Source organism: Gavialis gangeticus, unplaced genomic scaffold (genome assembly GCF_001723915.1).
Source record: "Gavialis gangeticus isolate Ggan-Ray unplaced genomic scaffold, GavGan_comp1, whole genome shotgun sequence".
Classification (NCBI taxonomy): domain Eukaryota; kingdom Metazoa; phylum Chordata; order Crocodylia; family Gavialidae; genus Gavialis; species Gavialis gangeticus.
Window position 1 is genome coordinate 30,451,160 of NW_017729026.1, and position 22,934 is coordinate 30,474,093.

General features: G+C 40.0%; 1 protein-coding gene across 1 annotated transcript in view; it reads left to right on the forward strand.

The window, feature by feature from the left end:
* The window catches only part of SEC63 (SEC63 homolog, protein translocation regulator), a 92,979-nt gene that overhangs the window by 51,132 nt on the left and 18,913 nt on the right, over positions 1 to 22,934 (forward strand). The window contains exons 9-18 of the mRNA XM_019520232.1: positions 622 to 716; positions 1,933 to 2,065; positions 4,034 to 4,126; positions 8,185 to 8,339; positions 11,582 to 11,729; positions 13,448 to 13,530; positions 18,572 to 18,631; positions 18,855 to 19,013; positions 20,774 to 20,932; positions 21,992 to 22,093. Coding sequence (XP_019375777.1) covers positions 622 to 716; positions 1,933 to 2,065; positions 4,034 to 4,126; positions 8,185 to 8,339; positions 11,582 to 11,729; positions 13,448 to 13,530; positions 18,572 to 18,631; positions 18,855 to 19,013; positions 20,774 to 20,932; positions 21,992 to 22,093 — 1,187 coding nt within the window. The remainder of the gene's footprint in view (positions 1 to 621; positions 717 to 1,932; positions 2,066 to 4,033; positions 4,127 to 8,184; positions 8,340 to 11,581; positions 11,730 to 13,447; positions 13,531 to 18,571; positions 18,632 to 18,854; positions 19,014 to 20,773; positions 20,933 to 21,991; positions 22,094 to 22,934) is intronic.

Genomic DNA, 22,934 nt, shown 5'->3' on the forward strand with positions numbered 1-22,934 from the left:
TATAGACAGTTGACTTCCAGGTTGAAGGATATCCAGTGTAACTTCGTATAAAGTTATACTGTGGTGGTGGTAATCTTCAAAAAAATAACTTTTTGTATAGAAAAAAATCACAAGAAATTACATCCCCCTTATTTGCATGTTACCTCTTTGCTATGTGGTTCCTGCAGCCACTCTAATTGCCGTGAGGGGAAATTTGCTTAAGTTTTTTTAGAAGACCCTCTCCACATCACCTTCAGCTGCTTTCAGGAGGATGAGTCCAGCATCTCAAGTTGCCTTTAGGGCTGCAGCCACAGGACAGTCTGACTTCCTTTAAGAAAGCACAGACAGATTGGAGTGCTTGTGGGGTCCTCGAGCTGTTTCAAGTGCAATTTTTTGTCAGGTCTTGGCACGTGCTGTCTTAATGCAAAAAGTGATGTTGGGTGCACCTAATGCAACAGGAGGCACTTCCTATTGCTCTTGAGAGGTGAAAACAGCTAAATGTTTGGTTGAAGATACTGAAAAGTCACTTGTTAGACATGGTGGGATCCTGATAACTTCTGGGAGAAGGTATTTTAGCAAGCTGAAATTGTAAAACATTGTGTTTTACTTTGCTGTACTTTTTCCCCTTAACTATCCTTCCAGGGCTTGAGATGGTTTTGGCAGGGGCCTCTGAATTTGACCCACAATATAATAAAGATGCTACAAGCAGACCAACAGATAACATTCAGATACCACAGGTTAGTTCATTTCTAAAGACGTTTCATTTGTTTATGAGAAGCAGATGTATTAGGAGATGTATTTTTGGGTTGGCCAGCTAGACTTCTCACAGGTCCTTTAAGGTTATGGACATACTCTGTTGTAAGAAATATACATCTCTTTTTCTTGAGGGGAAAAATATTGTTGAAATAATATTAACAAAAATCAAATCAAGAAAATGAGCTGAAGCTATCTATTATTGATAAACTATCAAAGTAAATAAACTGAAAATTTAAGAATGATCAAAACTATCAAAAAAGTCAGTGTTTTAAGCAGTGTGCTTTAACACTAATAATTAATCAGTCCTGTATATAGTTTAATAGTACAGGGAGATCTTGGTTAAAGACTGGTCTAGCTTGTCTGCCTTATGCCAGGACTACTAAGAGTGGCCATTTCAGAGAAAAGAAAAAGAGTTTGGAAATTGGTCTTCCTCAGGTGATCTGTTCACCCAAAGGGGTGAGGCTTCTCAGTCTTACCTCTTGAGTCTTAAAAAATATGATCTTTGGCTACTCAGTTTTGTACCATTCCTTCCAGGGAATTGGGACAAATCTGGTACAGGATCTACTTTGGACTAAGCTTAGGTCAATAGGATTCATATGTGTTCATTCTTAATGAGCATCAGTTTAGAGAAATGCTGAGTGAAGCAGGATTGTTTAAAATACTTTGTTTTGCATATTGCATAGGCTATAGGTCTGCAATGCTCTTCCTTCCCTTAGCATTGTTTTTTTTCTGGATGAAAGGTCACAAGATGAAATTCTGTCAGCAGTTCATGGAAACTTGACTTAACCCCTCCCCCACCCCCTGTCCCCAGTGATAAAAGCAAGTGCTTTCGAATAAAGAAAAAACAGACATTCCAATATTTGTTCATCAGCAAAAGTAAAAATCCAAGTTTATGGTTAGAGTAATCTCAGTTTCTTTAATAGTCTAAAAACAAATACTACTTTTGGAAACAACGTGTACAGTAACCAGTGTTGGAATTGGAGTCTTAACCAAACATCTGATATTCTGGAATCTTCATTTTGATTTGCAGGATATTACTTAACTGCTTATGAAAATGAAATCCACTTAATCCATTTTTTGTGTTTATGGGTTTTTTTTATTTGTTTGTATATCCCTGCAAGTCATTCCACTCATGCTATAAGTTTATCTTCTGATACTAAAATAGCTATTTGACTCTAATAATTCTGTGTACTTCAGCTAATCAGAGAAATTGGTGGCATTAACTTAAAGAAGAATGAACCTCCACTTACCTGTCCATACAGCTTGAAGGCAAGAGTTCTCTTACTTGCTCATCTTGCCAGAATGAAAATTCCCGAGACCCTTGAAGAAGGTAATTATGATTCAGTCCTTATTGGGACTCAGGTTATCAGATGTATGTTCATATATTTACTCATTTTGGTCCAATAAAAGTATTATTTGAGGCCTTTTTGGACATTAATCCATGCACTATGCTATAACACTTTCAGAATGAGGCACCTTAAACTTGTGGCTATGATATTAAGATTCCAATTGTTTTAATTTTCTCCATCTGAGCATTGGATGCTTTTAACTTCTATTTAAAGCTCTTATCACTGCAAGTGTTTGGGCTTTTTTTTTTTCGATTGACATGAACAAACCTTTTTGGTTTTGTTTTGTTTTTTTAAATCTTCAAAAGTAGCTCTATGCATCTGCTGCTGCGATGGAATACATTCAAGATAGTGGTGAAATGGCTCCCTCAGTATGGTAACTTTCCTTAATTTTATTTTTACTGGGACAGAGGAGAAAAGATCAGAATTCTGATTTGTTTGTTTGCTTGTTTGTTTGCTAGATTTATATTATACGTGACCTTCAAATATTTAAAAAAAAAAAAGTTTTTTGCTATTTCGTGTTGTTTTTATGGATAGGGGAAACCTGAAAGGTTTGTACTGCTTGGTTATTTTGGTGTTTAGAAACATCAGAGAAGTTAAGCCTGGAGTTCCCTATGATCAACTGAGGGCTTTTGGGGTCTCAGCTGCCTGTGGAAATGTCATACTTTTATATGTGAAGCATCTGGGAATGTGTTAGATTTGAACAGAGAGCATCTTTTTGAACAAGTGTGATAAGCTTTGGAATTAGGTTTGTTAATGGAAAATGAACTGTTTTAAAATATTCAGAAAGGGATTTTGAGTCCCTCTGTCACTCAGTTTTCAGTATGTTGATCTCTGTATATGCAAGTAGACGGATTTTTTATAAACCTTTCAGGCTTTCATATTAAGAATCAAATAAGCATAAACCCTGCATTTTCCTTTGTGTAAGTCACCTCCTAAGATTATTTTAGAATAGTGTTTTGAGAATCAATTTCTTAAAATCTGATACTGTGAGGTATAGACATAAAATAATTGTAGTGATATCAAAGGATACGCATACAGGCTGTTATGATGCAGCTGTTATGTCTGCATGAGTCTATACCAATACAAGTATAGCAAAACCACTGCAACTTCACTGAGGAGCAAAAATAGGTGACTTGTATTGCTACAGGATTATGCAGGTAAAACCGACCATAACAGCTGCTTTATGCTCCTATGCTGCAACTCCCCCATCCCTTTTAAAGTAGCAGAAAGGTTTGTTTGCTGTACATAGGGAGTTGTGTTTTGAAGTCTACCAAAAATTATCCATAACTGCTTCTGATCTTTGGGAAGGCAGCAGGTGCTGAGAATCTTCAGTTTCTGGAAGAATCAGAATATATGCATCAGAAGTTTAAGTGGGGGAAGAGGGAGTGGGAGGAGAGGAGTCTTACTTGCCTGGGCTCTCTTTACTTGAGTGGCAGTAGGAACTGAGGAATAGGCAGCAGCCTGGGTTCCCCAGGGTCTGTTCCTGGTGCCCTATTCACCTCCACCTGCAACGCATAGGGACAGGACTGTGCCCCCAATGGCAAAGCCTTCTGGTCGAGGGGGGTGACATTCCCCTCCCCCCAAGGTACACTGCTGAGCATGGGTGCTGTGCCTGTGTGGTTTCTGTGGCCAGCAGTAGCACAGGGCTACCCATGCCATGAGAGATGCTCTTGGAGGATGGGGGAGCCTTACTGGTGTCCTCTAAGTTAGTTCCTTGGCCTGGTGCCCTGCCTGCCTACCCCTTAGTTATATTACTGATATGTATGCTAGAGAATAATATGAAGAAAAGAAAAAGAATGTGTGTGTGTATGTTGTGTGTGGAGGGTATTATTGAGTATAAGTTAGACATTACTTAAAATATAACAAGGGTCAGAAATATTTCAGAAAATTAATTAAGCAGGGCATCTAATAGAAAGCAGTATAATTGGATCAAATCACTTCTTTTTCAGATCAGCAGTTTATCCTGAAAAAGTGTCCTGCTTTACTTCAAGAAATGATTAACGTTATCTGTCAGTTGATAATAATGGCTCGCAGCCGTGAAGGTAAGGCAGAAGCTTTATATTTAAACTAATAAAATTTCACTCTTCATCGGATCACTGTTCCAAAAAAAATGTTGCCTGGAGAAAACCTTGAGATGTGGTACTTAAAGAAATGTATATGAAATGTTTCTTGTACATTATATTCTTATCACTGTCATGAAAAAGTTCTCAGTTTCTTAAGAGTTAAACTGTTCCTGCAAGTAATTCCCAAGCTGAGGTTATTGTTTCTTGCAATCAATTGTGATCTTGAAAGAGGGTCACTTGTAAGATGGTAATAAAAGCAAGCGCATTTTAAAGGTCAGATGTTTAAAAAAAATATCATGTGCTGGAGTAGTGCCTTTGTGCTCCCTGTTATCACTTACGTGATGTATGATGTTTCCATTGTCATCCTCTCCCTCCACATTCTTCCTTCATTGCTTTTTATATCTTTCATCTTTTTTTTTTCTCGCTCATCTTATTTGCTCTCATGTTTCTTCCTCCCCCCCCATAGTTTACAGTCTGTTCAATCTGTTTTCATTCTGAGCCTTTCAGGGGGAGCCATCTTAATCTAAATGTAATACTTTAACAGATCCCCTCTTAATACTCTTTAAAATCCTCTCCTCTTTTTTGCTCTAAACACTGTTAGAACAAAGAGAATCCATGGCTTCTCTGCATCGCAGGCACTATTTTTTCATGCCTGCAGATAATGACAAAACACTTAAGGTTCTGATGCTGTCTTCAAGAACTTGATGCATTTGGCTACTAGAGAATCCTCAACTGTATGTCTTCTTTCATCAGAATCATATTCAAAATCCTTTTTAGAGGTTTTTTAGCTTCCTAAAGATTTCTTGCTGTCTATTTTTAGGGAACAACTTACCATGCAATATTATGCATGGCTGTGACCCAGTAAGCCATGTCATGGGAATGACAAGGAATGCTGAAATGGGCAAGGTCAGCAGGAACACTTAAATAGGTTATATCAATACCACTGAATTGTTATTGTAGATTAGTGGGACATGATTTGTAAAGAGCTAGCACAGAATAAGTTGGCCAAAACCCTGCCCCTTTTAATAAAAGTAATTACTGTGGGGTTACTAGAGGATGTTACAGTTATTCTGAGAGGCCTCTCTTTCCCCAAGAGTATTTCTTTGATTTTGGAGACATTTGCTAAATGATGACGGCTTACATGGTTTCTTTGGTGCCTGAAATTTGGTTATGAATGTATTCATCCATCTATTCTAGCTGTCATTACGGTGAAGCTTCTTTCCCCATTCACTATTAATATATAATGCCCCCGGCCTGTGACATATAGAGAGAGTTCGATATTGTGGTGAAGACATCACGCTTTTCCTATTAAGACAGAACAAGGCAGGGGTTGTTTCCACCTACAACTTTGTTTTCCTATCTTCAAGATAACTTTAAAATAATTTTTTAAAGGTTTTTTTTAAAATGATCTTTGTATAAAAATTTGCTTCAGCTTTACTGAGGAACTGTAGAAGTTCAATATTAATTCTTCTCAAATGTGTAAAATAAAAGTTAGTGTTTGACTGTGTTTTATTAAAAAATGGCGTTTTCTGGTTATTCTGAAGCAAATCATGACACAGTAGATGGAACAATCACAGCTGAAGAAGAAATGTACGAAACAGGCTGCATATAGTGAAAATTTATTTTAATATCTTTGGACAAATAGCAAAATATAGATACCTTACTGATTTATGTGAGTGACGTTGAACTTTTGGCCCCTTATGTGCCAGAGGACTGGCACACATCCAGTCCAGCCCACAGGGCTACTCATCAGTCTGGAAATGTGAGAGCAGGGGAGCAGCAGTTAATGCTGCTACTGTTCCCACAGAATTCCAGACCACTGGGGAGCCCTGCAGACCATATGATATGGCTGTGTGGGTTGCATCTAGTGTACAAGCTAAAGGTTGAGGACCCCTGGCTTATGCTGTTGAGACTTGGGCTGTATGCAGACGTTCAGTTTCTGTTGGGAGAATTGCTATTCTCCTCGTAGGAAACAGAAATGTGCAGATATTCGTGCTTTTTCTCCCAGAACAAAAATGGTCGCTCTAGGAGAAAAATAAGCTGGGAACCACCAGGATTAAATCACGCATACGAGAGTTTCTCCTGGGAGGGAAAAGGTTCCTGTGCCTTCCAGAGATCAGGGTTACCAGTCTGGGGAAGGTGTCAGAAGCAGCTGTTCCTATCATCTCATAACCCAGGAGATAAAGGATCTACTTTGAGTCCAGTCTGCTCCCTGCCTGCTTCTCACACCTAAGTTCCCTGTGTCAGAAGCAGGCAGGGGCTTTGACTTGCCAGTTCCTCTGCAATGCCCTCTACCTGCTTCCTGTTGCTGCACGGCTGCAAAACCAGCATGGCTGGGAATTGGGTGTGAAAGCCCAGCTCTGGTCTGTGCCTCCTTCCCCTTTCCTTCCTCCTTCCATTCAACTGAGCAGTGGAGGGTGGTGAATTCTGAAAGCCTGTGTACCCGGAAATCAGGCTTGGGGAAAGCCTCCCAGTCCCCCTCTTACCCTTCTGCTGCTCTCATTGGGTGGTAATTTAAAAGCTTCTCTGCAAGGAGGTAGGCACTATAATACATTTGTATATTAATTTTTTTAATTGGGTGCCAAAAAATTCACAAAAGTTGTAGAGGACTACCTGGAGTCCAGTGAGGGGTGCCTCAAGTCCAAAAAGGTTGAGAACCACTGGGCAAGAGGAACGTCTGTACAGGTTGGCTCCTAGGCTGTTTTTCTACGAAAAGAAATTTCTTCTGATAGAGAGAAACTTGTATGCAGCCTTGGAAAGAACTTAAAGAAACAAAGAAATGTGCCCAACACAGTTACATGTTCAGTTAGTAAAAGAAGCTAAACCATGAAATATTTAACATGCCTCACCTACCAGGGTAAATGTCTTTCTGCTGAAGATGAAGGTGGTGCTGTAATATGGGTCTCTAATAATCATGTCTTATTATGCCTGTTTAAATAAATTGTAGTGCTGCAGGTGAGTGATTCCAGAATACTGTGTGCTGCTGAAGTTTTGCATTGTGATAGGAAAATTTGCAACCTGCAGTAGGGAGCTGGGTCACAAGCTTTGGCCCGTGGTAGCCAAAGCCTGGCAATGCTTGGTTTTTAATCTGTGTCTTTGCCTACTCAGTTGCATGTGTGTCTGTTTGTTTTGATTACTCTCTGAAGAGAATTTTATTGTACTTCACACTGTTTGAAAATACAGACAATACTTATATCCCTAAACTGTCCATTTTCCTATTCTCTACATCTTGTAAGTGTTTGCACACCCCAGTTTTGCTCATGGGGTTGAATATTCTATGTGTTGCTAATATATTGGAGCTATAATATGGTTCACCTTTCACTTTTATTTTAGCTACTTATTTTAAAGCATAGGCCTCTCTTTCACTGGGTGGCAATTTTGTCTTTGGATTAAGCTCTGTTCTCTTCATCACATGATAGGTCGGTGCTGCTACTTCACATTTGGCCTTTCCATTATAGATTCACTGTAAATATTAAAATAATTGTTAATCTTATTTATATGTACACATTACCACAAACTGAGTTTAAAAATGTTGTTCTTTTTTGGGCCGCGTACATTACTTCTTACCCCATCTGTCCCATGGGCAGTCTATGGGGTTAGGAGGGAAGCAGTCATTCAGCCCTAACAACTATGAACCTGTATAGCACAATGTGAAAAAAAATTAGCAGGCTATAAATTGGCTGGGCTATAAAGCCCAGGAATTCTTTACTTATTAAACAGACAAATAATTTATAACTTTAAAGCAAAATTGACACTACTATTCAGAGGGTAATTAGTAGCTCAATTAAAATATTAAATTAAATTAACAAATATAATTTTAAATTAAAATATATTTTAATTTAATGTAAGTACAAATTATCTTGCTGCTATATATAATTTTAATTGTTTTATATATATATATGCTAGCAAGATAATCTCCCCTTCATGGTCATTAGACTGGTCATTATTGTCTTCCTTCAGAATGCAATATATCACAAACTTCTAAAGGTACAGGAAAAAATATAAAAAGTGATGTTGTATATTTCATTCTCTCCAAGAAAGGGAGTTCCGTGCTCCATCATTGGGATCTTTGGAAAACTGCATGAAGCTTTCCCAAATGACTGTCCAAGGTCTTCAGCAGTTCAAATCTCCACTTCTGCAGCTACCTCACATTGAAGAGGACAATCATAGGAGAGTTTCCAATAATAAAAAGGTATGAAGCTCTTGATAAAGGAAAGATGAGCATGACTAAGTATTATTTCCTTTACCGTGACACTGTTTATGAGTTGGCAAACTTACTGATTCATAGCTTGAATGCCTGAATTGCATGGTTCCTTAAAATGCATCTCTGATTGTCTTATAAATGAATTGTGGAATGACTGTGATACATGCTCTGAGAGTTAGAATCCATAGTATAATTAATTTTGGGGTAGGTATGCTGGACAAAAACAATATCTTGCTGCTTCAATAAGGTTAGACTGTTAGATGATCTTTTCTAACCTTATGTATGGCTTGGACAATCAAATTTTCTCCAGTTAAACCCGTATTATACCCAACAGCTTGTGTTTGAAAATAAAGTACATCTTCCAGAAAGGCTTGACTTGAAGCTATCAATCAACACTGAAATTAACAGCAATCAGCTTTCCTTGGTAGTTTGTTCCAGTGATTAATCACCATCACACTAATAAATTTGCCTTATTGCTAATGTAATTTTGTCTGATTTTCAAATCTTGTCATTGGTTCTTGTTATACATCTCTGCATGGGTCAGAGAACTTCTTAGTACCTGGTATTTTTCTCCCTGTTAAAGTGTTCAAACACTGTATTCCACTCATCTGTGTCTTCCTTTTAGTAAACTACATGGATTGAGATCCTTAACTTGCTGCAGAGTATTTTCTCCAGCATTGAAGTTCATTTTAGTGTGCATCTTTCTGTATACCCCCCCCCAATTTTTTAACATTGCTTTTGCAATATGGAGATTAGAACTACACCATTTTCCAATGCCAGTCAAAACAGTATCATATAGAGGAAAAACAGAGTTCTTCCCTTCTCTTAATTTTGACCTGTTTAGACATGCAGTGAACATATTGGCTGTTTTTGCCAAAGCTTCTCACTTGTCCACTGTGTTGAGAAGCTAGTCCACTGTGACCACTGAATCCTTTTTCTGAGACACTATTCCAGGATGCAGCTCCCCATTTTATAGGTATGACCTATGCTTCCTTTTTAAGTGAGTGGTTACCGCTCATTAGACTCAGGGCTCACTCAAAAATGCCAGCTCTTAGCTTTCACCCATATCTGGACTGCAGAAGAATAATAGACCTATTCTTCAGTTGCAAAAGGGGGTCAGACTAGATGATCGGGGGTCGGACTAGATGATCTGCTCAGGTCCCTTTCGACCCTAGAAACTATGAAACTATGAAAAACTCAAAGACCATGGCAGGTCATAATGTTTTTGACATTGTAGATTCCTGTTTCATAGCTCTGGTTAATTTTGTGAATCATATATAGGCATTGAACACCTAATATTACTAATATTGCATGGCACCCTTTAAAGGTTCTTATGGGACTCTGGTTGGGTATAACTGCCTTAGATGTATGACCTGTACATTTGGCTATATTAAAACACATTCTGTTTGAATGGACCTATATTATTGTGTGATACAGAATGCTCTGAATTACAGCCAACCCGTTACTGTCATTTATCACCAGGGATGCTGGCTTTCCCTGATAAAAAAAAATTGCAAAATCTCTGATAAAAAATCGTAAATTGTCATTAAAAACTCCAAAATCCATGATTAAAATGAAAGGCCCCTCACTCCTCCCCTCCCCTGTTCCCCTCAGACCTGCCGGAGGGGGCCCCCAGGTGCCAGGGCTACAGGGCCAGGGACCCAGGTCCACAGCTCTCTGCCCCATGCAGGAGGCAGTGGCTGCTGCAGCAAAGTGGAGCCTGGCTCACCTGCCTGCTGCCTGCCTGCTGCGGGCTCAGACAGAGGGAATGGGAGCGTGGGTTCCCTGCTGCTGCGCACACTCCTGGAGGACATGGGGGACCCATACCTCCCAGATCTGTGTACTGAGAAGGCTGCAGACTTGGGCTCCCACGCTGCTGCCCTCCCCTGAGGCCTCTGCAGCCCAGTGCTTGCAACCTAGCACTGCAGGAAACAGTGGGGCCATACGGGGATCTCCTTGCCACTGCAAGCCCCACATTGCCTTGGCGATGCATTCGCTGCATGTGCGGCAGCACCAGGGATGGTGGCTCAGGGTTGTGCCTGTCACTGCTGCTGTGCGTGCAGGGGATGCCGCGGCAGGGCAGTGTGGACCTTGCAGTGGCAAGGAGATCCCGTCATGGCCCTGCTCTGCCCTGCGGCCCTGGATTGCACCTGCCAGCCTGCGGAGGCCCTTGGGTAGGGCAGCAGTCTGGGAGCCTGAGCATGCAGCGGGCAGCCCACTCTGCCCTCCCTTTGCCTCCTGGAAGTACGTACAGTGGTGGGGTGCCAGCCCCTCCCCCTCCCCCATGGACAAGCCACCCGCAGCCCTATCCTGCTCCCTGCCGGGACCCTGCGGCCTCATGTTGCAGCCCCAACCCCAAGCCCCACACATTACCCAGCTGGGCAGCAGTCCCAGCCCTAGCCCTGGCCAACTCCTTCCCTCCCTCCCTTTTGGGGGTCTCAATCTCCTCCCCCCCCCACCTATGGGACCTGCTCTTCAGGCTGCCTGGTGGCCATCTACGTATACATGGACCAGGTGCCCCCTGCCTGACCATCCTTCCCCCGCTCCCTCCCAGCCCCTCGCAGGCTGGAACTCTGCCAGCGTGCAGAATGCTCTATGCAAAACTTCAAAATCTGTGGGTTTTTCTCCTAAAATGAGAAATCTGTGGTTTCTTCTGGTAAAGAGAAAATCTGCAGTTTTCTCTGTTTCCCCATGGGAAACAGAAAACCCAGATCCCTATTTATTGCTCTGCTATTTGATGTTGTCTGTAGATTTTATCAGCAGTGACTGTTTTATGTATAGACTACCAGACCAGTGTATAAAATACATTTCTCTTTATTAATTTCTTAACATTGCAACATATAGCAAAAAGTTCAGGATTTTTTTATTTATGCAAAATAGAACCAGAAAATATAGAAGCAAGATTAATAAAGTGTTCAAGCTATTTTACCTCATTTACTGAAATGTCCAGTTAAAATAATAGGTATTGTATAAATTATTACTTCAGTTTTGACAACAGTGATTTGAATGCAAGTACAGTAAGCATGAATGGGACATGTATTTTTTTGTTGGTTTATATTAATTTTTTTAAACAAATCAATTTTCCAATGAGTTTTTAGTGTGTGTGCATCAAATGAACACTTTGCACTGTTAGGATATAAGTAATATATTATTAACTAGAGTTTCATTTCGACAAGATTTTTCTGTAGTGTGAATTTTTTTTCTTTTCTCCTTTCCCTTTTTTAACCAAGCACAAAATCAAAAGTATCCAAGACTTGGTGAGTCTGAAAGAATCTGACCGCCACAACTTACTACATTTCCTAGAAGATGAGAAATACGATGAAGTTATGGCTGTCCTTGGCAGTTTTCCACATGTCACCATGGATATAAAATCACAGGGTAAGTGGGAGGTCCTTTCATGCATATGTCTTCCCTCTTGACAACTTGATAGTCTGTTGGTAGTAATCTGCTCAGAACTCTTAAATAGTTCATTATATTATTTATGTAACCTGGAAAAGGGTAGGTTTTCCTGAATGACAGGCTCTTCTTACATGTCAACTTTATAGCTTGAGAAACTCAAGTACATCAAAACGTCTGACAGATTCCTAGGTTAGCAATAGTTTCCTCAAGAGGTATTGATGGTAGTGTTTGATTTAGTGTTGTGTAAACTTAAATATGGCAGCAGGCGTGTGTGTGTGTCTGGGTCATTAATGATCGTGTGTGTGTGTGTGTGTGTGTGTGTGAGAGAGAGAGAGAGAGAGAGAAACTGTCTTGTGCACAAATTCTACCTTGAATAGTCATATTGTAATTAATTAGTGTACAGTTTGAATTGAATACATTGTTCTCTTTTTTTCTGGTTATCTGAAATTTGTTACATGGGTGCTGCAAAGTTATTTTTAAACTAAGCAAATTGATCATTCAAACATCTTCCTAATGGAAAAGCTTAATGTTAATCTACCTCTGAGATATTTGGAAGACTTGGAAATATTTGCAAAATAAATACGTTTTCATTATGAATATCAGTGTTGCCAGAGTCAAAATGTTGACATCTTTCTTCAGCCGGCTTAGTCTTGAATTCGGCATATACATGGTCCTCAACAAGGGGTATATGTGCCTGCTGAACTTATTTTTACACATGGTGTTCAGAAATGTTGAAGAGTCTACATATATACATTTAAGTAAAAACAGTATACTGTGCATTTCAAATCAGTCTGTTACATTTACTAATTGGGGAGGTGCCTATACTGATCTGATTGCTTGTCAAAAACTGTCCCTACCCCTGCATACTGTAACTTTAACATGTGCACCTTTTTTTAAGAAGTTATGCAAGGTAGGATTAATCTTTTCTGTCTTCATACTTGGGAAGAAAAAGTGCACATAGTTAGCAATCAGTAGGCAGTACAGTAATACCTTAATCTGAGAGATTTACCAATCATTTCACTAGTCCCACTGACAGTGATCAGTGTTATTTACAAACTCCTTTGCAGTATTCTTTATTTGCTTTATTTTATTTTTTCTTTCTCTTCTCTCTGAAAAAGAAATGGGATGCAGGACGGTCAATGCAGCTCTGAAACTGAGATGGATTTTCCTTCATTTATACAATTAAAAAACTGTAACTAGGTCCCCTTGTTCATATGTGGTATGTGTGTATATACTATACTCAAACTAAAATATATTAGAGTATATAATTTTAGTGTATATTATACTCGTATGTGATATCTCGAGATAGATATATTTATCACATAAGTATAATATATCTAAAACATAAAATTTTAGTAATATAAAATGTACGCTGCTACAGAATTGTTTCTCACAACAGCCATAACTTTGAATTTCCTACTTATTATGCAACTTCAGTGTTTTTGTAATGTAGTTTATGCTAATCCTCATTTTAATAATGTATTATAAATTGGTGGTGTTCAAAAATATGGTCAAAAGTTTGGGTTTTTTGGGATGGGGGCTCACCAGTATTCTGAAGTTTCTGTTAGTTCTTGAAGAGTCAGCTGACTGCATTCAAATGTCTTTCTCCCTCTAGTAATGCTTAAATTTTAAAAAAGTATGAAACTATTTAAACAAAATAAAGGCTAAATGGAAGTATTTATTTTCTTTTATCTTAGTTTTGGATGATGAAGACAGCAACAATATTACAGTAGGATCACTAGTCACTGTTTTGGTCACTTTAACAAGACAGACAATGGCAGTAAGTAGTCAAGAAATCTGCTATTTTATATTGCATTGTGGGGATGAACTGGATTTCTTGTGTTGGGAGCTAGCTGCTTAATTTTATTCATAATTTTGTTTTTAAAATATTCTTAAATCAAACACTGCTATTGTTAAAATTATTAAATCACTTCTCAAGACCATCTGTTTTCATGTTAGAAATGCTAGAGAGAAGAAGTATTTAGCCACATTAATTTGACGTCAGTCAGATACACATTTCTATAGACTAAATAAGATATATTTATTTAGTTAGTCTATATCTTAAATACACTTATTTTCACTAAAGATCACTAATCTCTTAATTTAGTTATAGACTAAATAAGAGAGAGATCTCTTACTTTTTTAGTCTATAAAGGTGTATATCTGCCTTCTGACTGACTTCAGACTAACATGGCTAAATCTCTCTCTCCACAAGCTTTTGTGTGCCCAAGTTCACTTAATCAGAAACCTTAGAAGCCATTCTATTCACTGCCTTTGCTAGCAGCTACCCCATGCTTCTCTTTTGAGGCAGTTTTGCTGGCTGGGAAATGCAGCCCTGTAGGGGTGGGATGCCTTGCTGCCTGCACAGGATCCAGGTGATCTTAGAAGTCCATGCTGGGGCTCCTGTGTGGGACAGCAGGTGGGTTGGGACTGTCTGCCCCCAGCACCCAGCATGGCTTTCCCTGCTCTATCCACTTCTGTCCTTTGTAAGCATCTGGTGATTTTGCACAGCTCAGGCCTGGCAGGCTGGGCGCAATGTGGGTGGAGGCTTAGCTCTCTCCTTGACCCACCTGATCCAAAACCAAGCAGGCTTCTAAGGGTGCATGAATCCCGCCCCTGCAGGGTTACATTGCCTGGCCAGCAAACCCACCCTGTGAGAGAGGCATGGGGAAACTGCTAGCAAAGGCCCTGTCCGTGCTGTGCTGCCCCCTTCCCCGGCAGGGAGTCACAGGGGGGCTTGTCCCTTGTGATTTGACAGGAGCCCTTGTGCCTGCTACCCCCTCTATCAACTTAGTGCACCCTGACAGGAACTGCTGCTGCCACAACCACTGCTCTAGCTCTAGCATCTGTGCCTTGCAGAACAGTACCCTCTGTGTCGTCTTCTTGGTGGCACCTGGCGGCAGTGCAGGGCCCCATGGGCTCAGCTCTGGCTCACTCTCATTTGACGCTGGGGAGACAGGAACACAGGGAGGGAGCTAGAGCTTGGGCCAGAGCCAGGCCAACTGCATCTGGAAAGGACTGGAGGCTTCCACCCCCGGTGCTGGGCATTGCCCAGCTATGCTGCCACCGCCTTCCAGGGGCTGTCCAGAGTGCTGACCAAGGCAGCCCAGCGAGGCGTCTTAAGGCATCCACATTTAGACACATGCCTAAATCGTCTTAATGTGCCTTAGGTTAAGATGAATTAAGTTTAGGTGTTTGTAAATTCATGTGTAGACATGCCTCCTGTTTAATACTTGCCATGAAGTAAACGATTAATTTTCTTATGGTTTTTTCCATGGCCTATACTATATTATACTAATTTATCTTTACAGAATCCCCCAAAAGTGTAAGGGGAATTATCCTCATTTCTTGGATGGAGAAATGAGGCCCCAAGATTAGGCTAAAAAAATAACTTATCCAAATCTGGGTATCTAATTTTTTCAGAGTACTTTGCATTAGTTATTACTTTGAGTTAAAAATATGCAGTTAGCTGTGAGTTCTCCACATTGTAGATAATACTATGGTTAGGCAATTACAATATGCAAGTTGGATAACTTAAACAGGATTGTTGACAATCCTGCACATCACTCCAAGGACTTGACTTAGCCATCCAGAAAATGAGGAACACATAGTTAGGCTTTAAACAGACCTCTCATTATAGGCAGTTCTGATTGTACTGGGATTCAACTCGAATCAAAATAGCCCTTTATATATGTAGCCCTTCCAAGCTGCATTGCTGCTTCTCTGTCAGTAGGTGGCCACAGAGAGCACATAGCCTGACATACTTGTCTCTGGGATGAAGGACAATTATGCTAAATGAGCTGCAATTAACTTATAGATGTACATAGCAATATCTGAGAAAAATTGTTAGTGCATTTTATTTCTCATACTTCACAGGTACTTGAAGTGGGACTACAGGCTTTCTCCTGAGAGAAATGCAACTTCTTTTTACAACCAACCACTTACACGGTCTTTATTGACCACTTACATGAAGTCTAGTTTAGGATTTGCTTAGCATCACATAAAAAATCTGACAGAGAGGGATAGAATCTAATTCTTCAGGGCAGCATGCATATATATGTGCGTGTATATAGTGGTGTTTCATTTTAATCATGGAAAATGTGGATTTTGGATTACTATTGTGAGGAACAGTCAGCATGGATTCACCAAGTGCAAGTCATGCCTGACCAACCTGATTGTCTTCAATGATGACATAACTGGCTCTGTGGAGGGGTGGAAAGCATTTAATGCAATATACCTTGACTTTAGCAAGGCTTTTGATACTGTCTCCCACATGATTCTTGCAAGCAAGTATGGGTTGGATGAATGGACTGTAAGGTGGATAGAGAGCTGGCTGGATTGTCAGGCTCAATACGTTGTAATCAATGGCTCATTGTCTAGTTGGCAGCCGGTATCAAGTAGAGTGCCCGAGGGATCAATCCTAGGGATGGTTTTGTTCAATATCTTCATCAACGATCTGGAAGATGGGATGGATTCTACCCTCAGCAAGTTTGCAGATGACACCAAGTTGAGTAGTGTAGTAGGTACACTGGAGGGTAGGGTTAGTATTCAGAGTGATCTAGACAAATTGGAGGATTGGGCCAAAAGAAATCTCATGAGGACAAGTGCAAAGTCCTGCACTTAGGATGGATGAATCCCATGTACTGCTACAGCTTGGGGATTGACTGATTTAGCAGCAGCTCTCCAGAAAACGACCTGGGGGTTACAGTGGACAATAAGCTGGATTTGAGTCAGCAGTTACCCTTCTTGGAAACAAGGGCACACAGCATATTGGGCTGCATTAGTAAGAGTGTTGCCAGCAGATCAAGGGAAGTAATTATTCCACTCTATTCTCCATTATTGACGCCACATCTAGAGTACTGTGTCCAGTTTTGGTCCCCTGCCTCCCCCCTTATAGAAAGGATGTGAACAAGTTGGAGAGAGACCAGTGGAGGGCAATGAAAATGGTTCAGGAGTTAGGGCACATGACTTCTGAGGAGAGGCTGAGTGAACTGGGTTTATTTAGTCTGCAGAAGAGAAGACTGAAGGGGAATTTGACAGCCTTTAACTACCTGAAGGGTGGTTCCAAAGAAGTTGGAGCTAGACTGTTCTCAGTAGTGACAGATGACAGAACAAGGAACAATGATCTCAAGTTGCAGCAAGGGAGGTTTAGGTTGGATATTAGGAAAAACTTTCTCATTAGGAGGGTGGTGAAACAATGGAACAGATTACCTAGAGAGGTGGTGGAACCTCCATCCCTTGAGATTTTTAAGGCCCAGCTCGACAAAGCCCTGGCTGGAATGATATGGTTGCGTATGGTTCTGCTTTTAGCACGGGGATGGACTAGATGACCTCCTGAGGTCATCCCAGGGTCATCCCCAACCCTACTTTTCTATGATTCTATGATTCTGTCCTTCCAGGCTAATGGTGGGCAACCCAGAAGTTGGGGGTTTGGCTAGGAGTAATTGTCTGGGCCCTGGTGAGCATGAGGATTGGAGCCAGGAGGATGAACAAGGGTTGATGCATCCCCGATTGCCGTCTGTCCGCTTTGCCATTTGCCACCATTGCAGTCCCACCTTTTCAGCTGCCAGCCCCACTGCTGCTCCCTTGTGGAGTGACTGCTGCTGTGGTGTGTCCCATACTGGAACCAGAACCACTCCATGCCTTGGCTGGATTCAGCCTGCAAGAAACTCTGTGGTCTAGGTCTGACAGCCCTTTAATGTGAGGGGGCCAAGTTCAGGTGGCACATACACCCTATACTTGTTTTTCCTAGCTTGTATTTCTTAACCTGGATATATAACTTTATTAGTACTTGTGAAAAAAAGATTGAATAGGTCAGATTTTTGCTAGTAAATAGGCAGGACTGTTGATAAATGCCGATGTCTTTAAATGAAAAGCTGAGTCTCTCTTTGTTATGGCAACTCTGATATTCTTTCTTAGTAGCTTTAATTGTATATTTATTCTTATTCTGATTGAAAATAAGATTAGATTAATTTATTTTCCATAGGTTTCCTGTTTTATTCAGTATGTGGTTGTTCTGGGGATGAATCAGGGATATGTGATAAAGACAGCTGTCATCTGTAAGACCTCTTCCTCATTTGTTGCAAATTATCCTTTGTTTAGGGGTGCCCAAGGTCTGAATGTTTGATATCTTTGAGATCTCATGCTAGTACTAGGTATTCATAGTACTGTCAGTAAATCATCTTTGCAATCTTAGTACAGGACAGTTTTCTGTAAGAAATTAAGTGGGTAAATGTTTGTGCCAAGTGTTAGCTTCCAAAGCTAAACAACAAATGCAAAAATGTATTCAGTTATGCAGGAGTTTCATGGTTTTTTGGGGGCGGGGTGGGCATAAAGATTGTGTTTTCTGTCATTTGTTACACTTTGCTATTTATCATGCTTCTGGCTTGATTTTTTGCTCTTGAATCCATGAATAGTATCCCAGACGTTGAGTTGTTCTTTTTTTGGTACTTTTGTAACTGGAGAAGAACTTGCATTTTATTACTGCTGCTTAATTTTGTGATGCAGAATTTTTATATTTTATAGGTTAAGTAAATGCTTAAGAACAAGATGGGACTATCATTATAAACCTTTTAACACAAGTACTATTATGTTAGTGTTGCGAAGATTTGTACAAAGGTTTGAACTTTTGCTTTTTAGTGCTAGTAAATTAGTTTTCTGTGATTATTATCACTGAAAACAGTTCTTTATACTGAAGAAAAAATTCTATTTTAGTCCATTTAAGTTCAGTTTGATATCAGAGTGACAGTATAGCTCTCCAAACATCAATTTTGTCTGGCACAGATGGAAACTAATGGACTTTTACTTTCTTCCATAATCAGGAAGTGTTTGAAAAGGAACAGTCCATCTGTGCAGCAGAAGAACAACCTACTGAGGATGGGGTAAGTGAAGAATGAAGTCAAGGTATAGTATTCATCTTCCTGGCTAAGAAATGAACTTTCATTCAGGTTTTGAATGACTCATTCATACACTTCTCACTTAGCTCTTCACAAAATCCTACAGAACTTTGGCTTACAAGATAAAGCTTTTAAATCTGTGAATCTAGTTGTCCCAAATTTAAAACATTTATTTTAACTGCTGTTTAATCACTGTGTTTTCTTACAGCAAGGAGATGCCAACAGAGTTAAAAGTAAAGGTTGGCAACAAAAGAATAAAGGAACCAAGAAGGCTGCAAAATCAAAGAAAAAGAAACCTTTGAAAAAGAAACCTGCACCTCCACCTTTGCAGCAGCCAAAACAGCAGAAGCAAAAGCAAGCTAATGGGGTTGGTCTTTAATTCATAGACTTGATTTCAGGGCTAGAAGGGACTGTAAAATCTAGTCTCTTTTCATGAATATATTGGGCCATTAAATTTCATTCTTAACACTTGCCCTGAGCCCAGTAGCTTGGGTTTGACTAAAGCATTTGTTGTGGAAGGGCATCCAGTCTTAATTAGAAGTCGCCAGTAGATGGAGAACCTGCTGCCTGCCTAGGTGGCTTGTTTAGTAGTTGATCAACCTGGCTATTAAAAGTGTGTGTCTGATTCTAAGTTGAATTTTTCTGGTTTCAAGTTCCTTCCGTTAGTTGTTCTTATGCCTTCCTCTGCTAAATTAGAGTCCTTTAGTAACTGCCACTTTTGCCCGTTGAAGATGCTTACACACCATAATCATCCACTCTGTCATCTTTTGATGAATTTAGTAGATTGAGTGCAGTTAATCCCTCTATATAAGACATTGTCTCCATCTTGCCAGTAATTTCTGAGGGTACTTTTCATTACTATCTCCAAGGTTTTGTCATCCTTTTTGAAATGCGATTCTAAAACTGAATTCAGTTTTCCAGTATCCATCTCTCCAATTCTGTAATACGGAAGTAAAATAGCCTTTACATATTTGCTAAGTAGCCTTATTTGTCACAAGCTCATGCTTATTTCACTACTGCGCACCCTTAAATCCTTTCTAGAATTCCTGGTTTCTACGATAAAGTTCCCCATTCTATAGATGTAGTGTATAATTTTGCCTTCAGCTGAATTAAAACACTTTTTGTTTTGAAAAGACACCACTTAGCAAGATATCCAGGTTACTCTCTGAATGCAGAATTGGATTTTAAAGCACTTTGCTTTTAATATTGAGAAGTGAACTTAGGCCATATACAGACATTCAGTTTCTCTTGGGAGAGATACCGCTCTCCCAGTAGAAACCACAAGTGTATGTATATTCAGGATTTTTCTCCCAGAATAAAAATGGGTGTTTTAGGAGAAAAATACCCTGAGAACAACCCAGGTTAAAATATTCCTGATAGAGTTGATGTTTGTACATGTTCTGTTCTGAGAGAAGCTACAGCACAGTCCTCCAGTATCCCGAGGTATTTTGTCCCTCCCCATCCCCGCCCCAGGAGATTAGCCTGTTGCTCACTGGACTCAACTGCTTTAGCCAGGCAGGAAGCAGAACACTTCCTTTGCAATTCCCACATTGTGCTGCAGGGAGACGCAGGTTGACCCTGAGCAGTCTGGTTTAGTCCAGCAGAGCTGTCCTGGGCACTGCTGCTATCTGTCTCCAGGCAGACTGAGGAAGCTTGTAGAGCATGCTGAGCTATGTGCACATGGGACCCCTGGCTGTATAGCATCAGCACTGCAAGCTCTCTGCTCTTCAGGGGCTTAGCATTCAAATGTGTGTTCAAACGTTTTGGGGTAAGTTTTTCTAGGAGGAGAACAAACCCAGGAGAATTCTCCCAGATCATTTGAATGTGTGCACACAACCTACATATCAGTTCCGTATGCATCTTGGACATTGCAGTTTGTTCAGTACAATGAGGGATTAATTCTCACTTGGATGTGAGATGTGATCATGAAGTTATTTTGCATTTCATCCAAGGGAGACTAACTGACACAGCATAGTACCTACCAAATATTGTTGGGTCAGATATTAAGTACATATCTTTGTATAGGACTTGAAATCCCACCTTCAGACTTGGGGAAGCAAAATTCTACCCTTGAGAATAAATACAATCAAACTAAATTACAGAGTTGCTCTTTTATTTCTGATTTAGGAAGTTGTGGTAAAGGAGGAAGATGAAGACATTTCTGATAAAGGGAGTGAATCTGATGAAGAAGAAACTAACAGAGACTCTCAGAGTGAAAAAGAGGATGGAAGCGATAGAGATTCTGACAGAGAGCAAGATGAAAAACAAAACAAAGATGATGAAGCTGTAAGCCTCATTTTGTGGCGGAGGGTGGTGCTGCTTCTAAGGTTGGGGGAGCAAGTATTTTTATCTCTCTCTCACCACTAGTACAGGCTGAGCAACACAAGGTGGAAGGAGTAACATCTAAATCTCTCGGGAGAAATTTATATCAAGCCTTGTTTTGCCAGTTGGAGTGTGGCAATGAAGCTTGTTCCTTAGGGAGAACAGTCAAGAATCCTTATGGAGGGGAAAATGAAGTGTTAAAATCACAAGAGAAATGAACAGCTTGATTTTTAGGGAAAGAATGTTCTGAAGTTTTTCAGCTTCTTTTGACAATTAATTAACTCAGATGCAGTAAGATTCCATGCCTACAGTATTTTGCTGTATAGACAGTACTCTCTGGTATAAGGTTTCCTTGTGATTTTAAAGTCATTGATGCACAGGAGCTATTAAGTCTTGTATAATGCATGCTACAAACATGCAGTGGTGGGAGGAGAATTAGTATACATGCTTCCCTATAAGAAATTTGGTAATTGAGAATTAAGCTGATGTACATTAACTCCTACTAAGCTCAGGAAGGGGTTTGGCGCTCATGTGCTAGGCACTGCTCTCATGCCATAAAGCTGATGCCTGCACCAAAGATCATAAATCTAAAGTGGAAGATGAGAGAAAACAGGTGGCTGTAACAAACAGTGTGAGACAGTTAAATGCCGTAAATAATGATTGCCTACCAACTGCTTAGCCGTCTTTTTTTTGTATTGTTGATTGTAAAAGAGAGAATTGTGGAAGAACAATGTGGTGGTCTTTCCGATTTTTTTTAATATTGAATTGGTTTAGTTTAAGGGCGTCTGTGTAGCTGAACAATAGTATGTTTCCATGCTGTTTAATTTTTTTTTTCTTTTAAACTGTTCTATGGAATTTGACCACTGACTAAACTTGCCTTTTTCTTATATAACGTGCACGTTGGCATAAGTGTTTCTGTGCTATCTGTACACTATTTTGGAAGTACTGAGATTTCATTTTTAAAAATAAAAGGTATAACTAGGGTTACAGCATAATTTTTTACATCCTTACTGTCTTTAACAGGAATGGCAAGAATTACAACAAAGTATACAGCGAAAGGAGCGGGCTCTTTTGGAAACCAAATCAAAGATAACGCATCCTGTTTACAGCCTTTACTTTCCTGAGGTCAGTAATATCAGGCTTCATTAGAGCTTTGCAAGATGAGACTTAATTCAACAAAAGTATATAATTAATAGTTACATTTACTTTAAAATCACTAACTTACATGGGGTACCATTGTTTCTAGTCATGCCTTTAAAAAAAAAAAAAAAAAAAAAAAAAAAAAAAAAGGTGGTTGCAATGTAGCTTTTTTTTTGTTTACTTGTTTTGTTTTTGGAAAAATGTTTTTTTCACCGGATTATCAAGCCTTGTGTTGAACTCTCAAGGTCCTATTGAGCAGACATGGCAACATGACGTCTAGTCCACTTTCTTCTCCAGCGTTGCACAGCTCTATTTTCATATACCACCCTATTCCCTAACAGTTCTTCCCCCTTGGTGTTCCACTAGGCTTAAAAGAGAAGGCAGTCAGGGACCTCTTTTCTCTGCAGTACTCCCTAATCAGGTGAAGGAAATCACCTCTTTCCCTAAATTGCTTTGGTTGATGGGTAAGATATGCCAGGCACTTTTCTTTCTGTTGTTGTTTCTCATGGAAAAATGGAGGTACAGGAGAGTGTGAGGACCAACAGAAGAGAGATGAAGTGTGCTCCCCATGGCCCTCCATTTCCTTACCCCTTTCAGAGCATGCCACTCAAGTCCATGTCAGTGACTGCACTGACTTCATTCTTTGACTAGCTTCCCAGCACCTGAGCCCCTTGTCAATGCCGTCTCTTCTCCAGCCTTCCTCCCAACAGAAGTAGGACTGAGTTGTTTTGGATCAGCAGGAAGATGGGAGATAGTACAGGAACAATCCAGTGACCAACAGCAGTGATATCCCAACACAGGAATACCATATGTACTGGCACCCTGC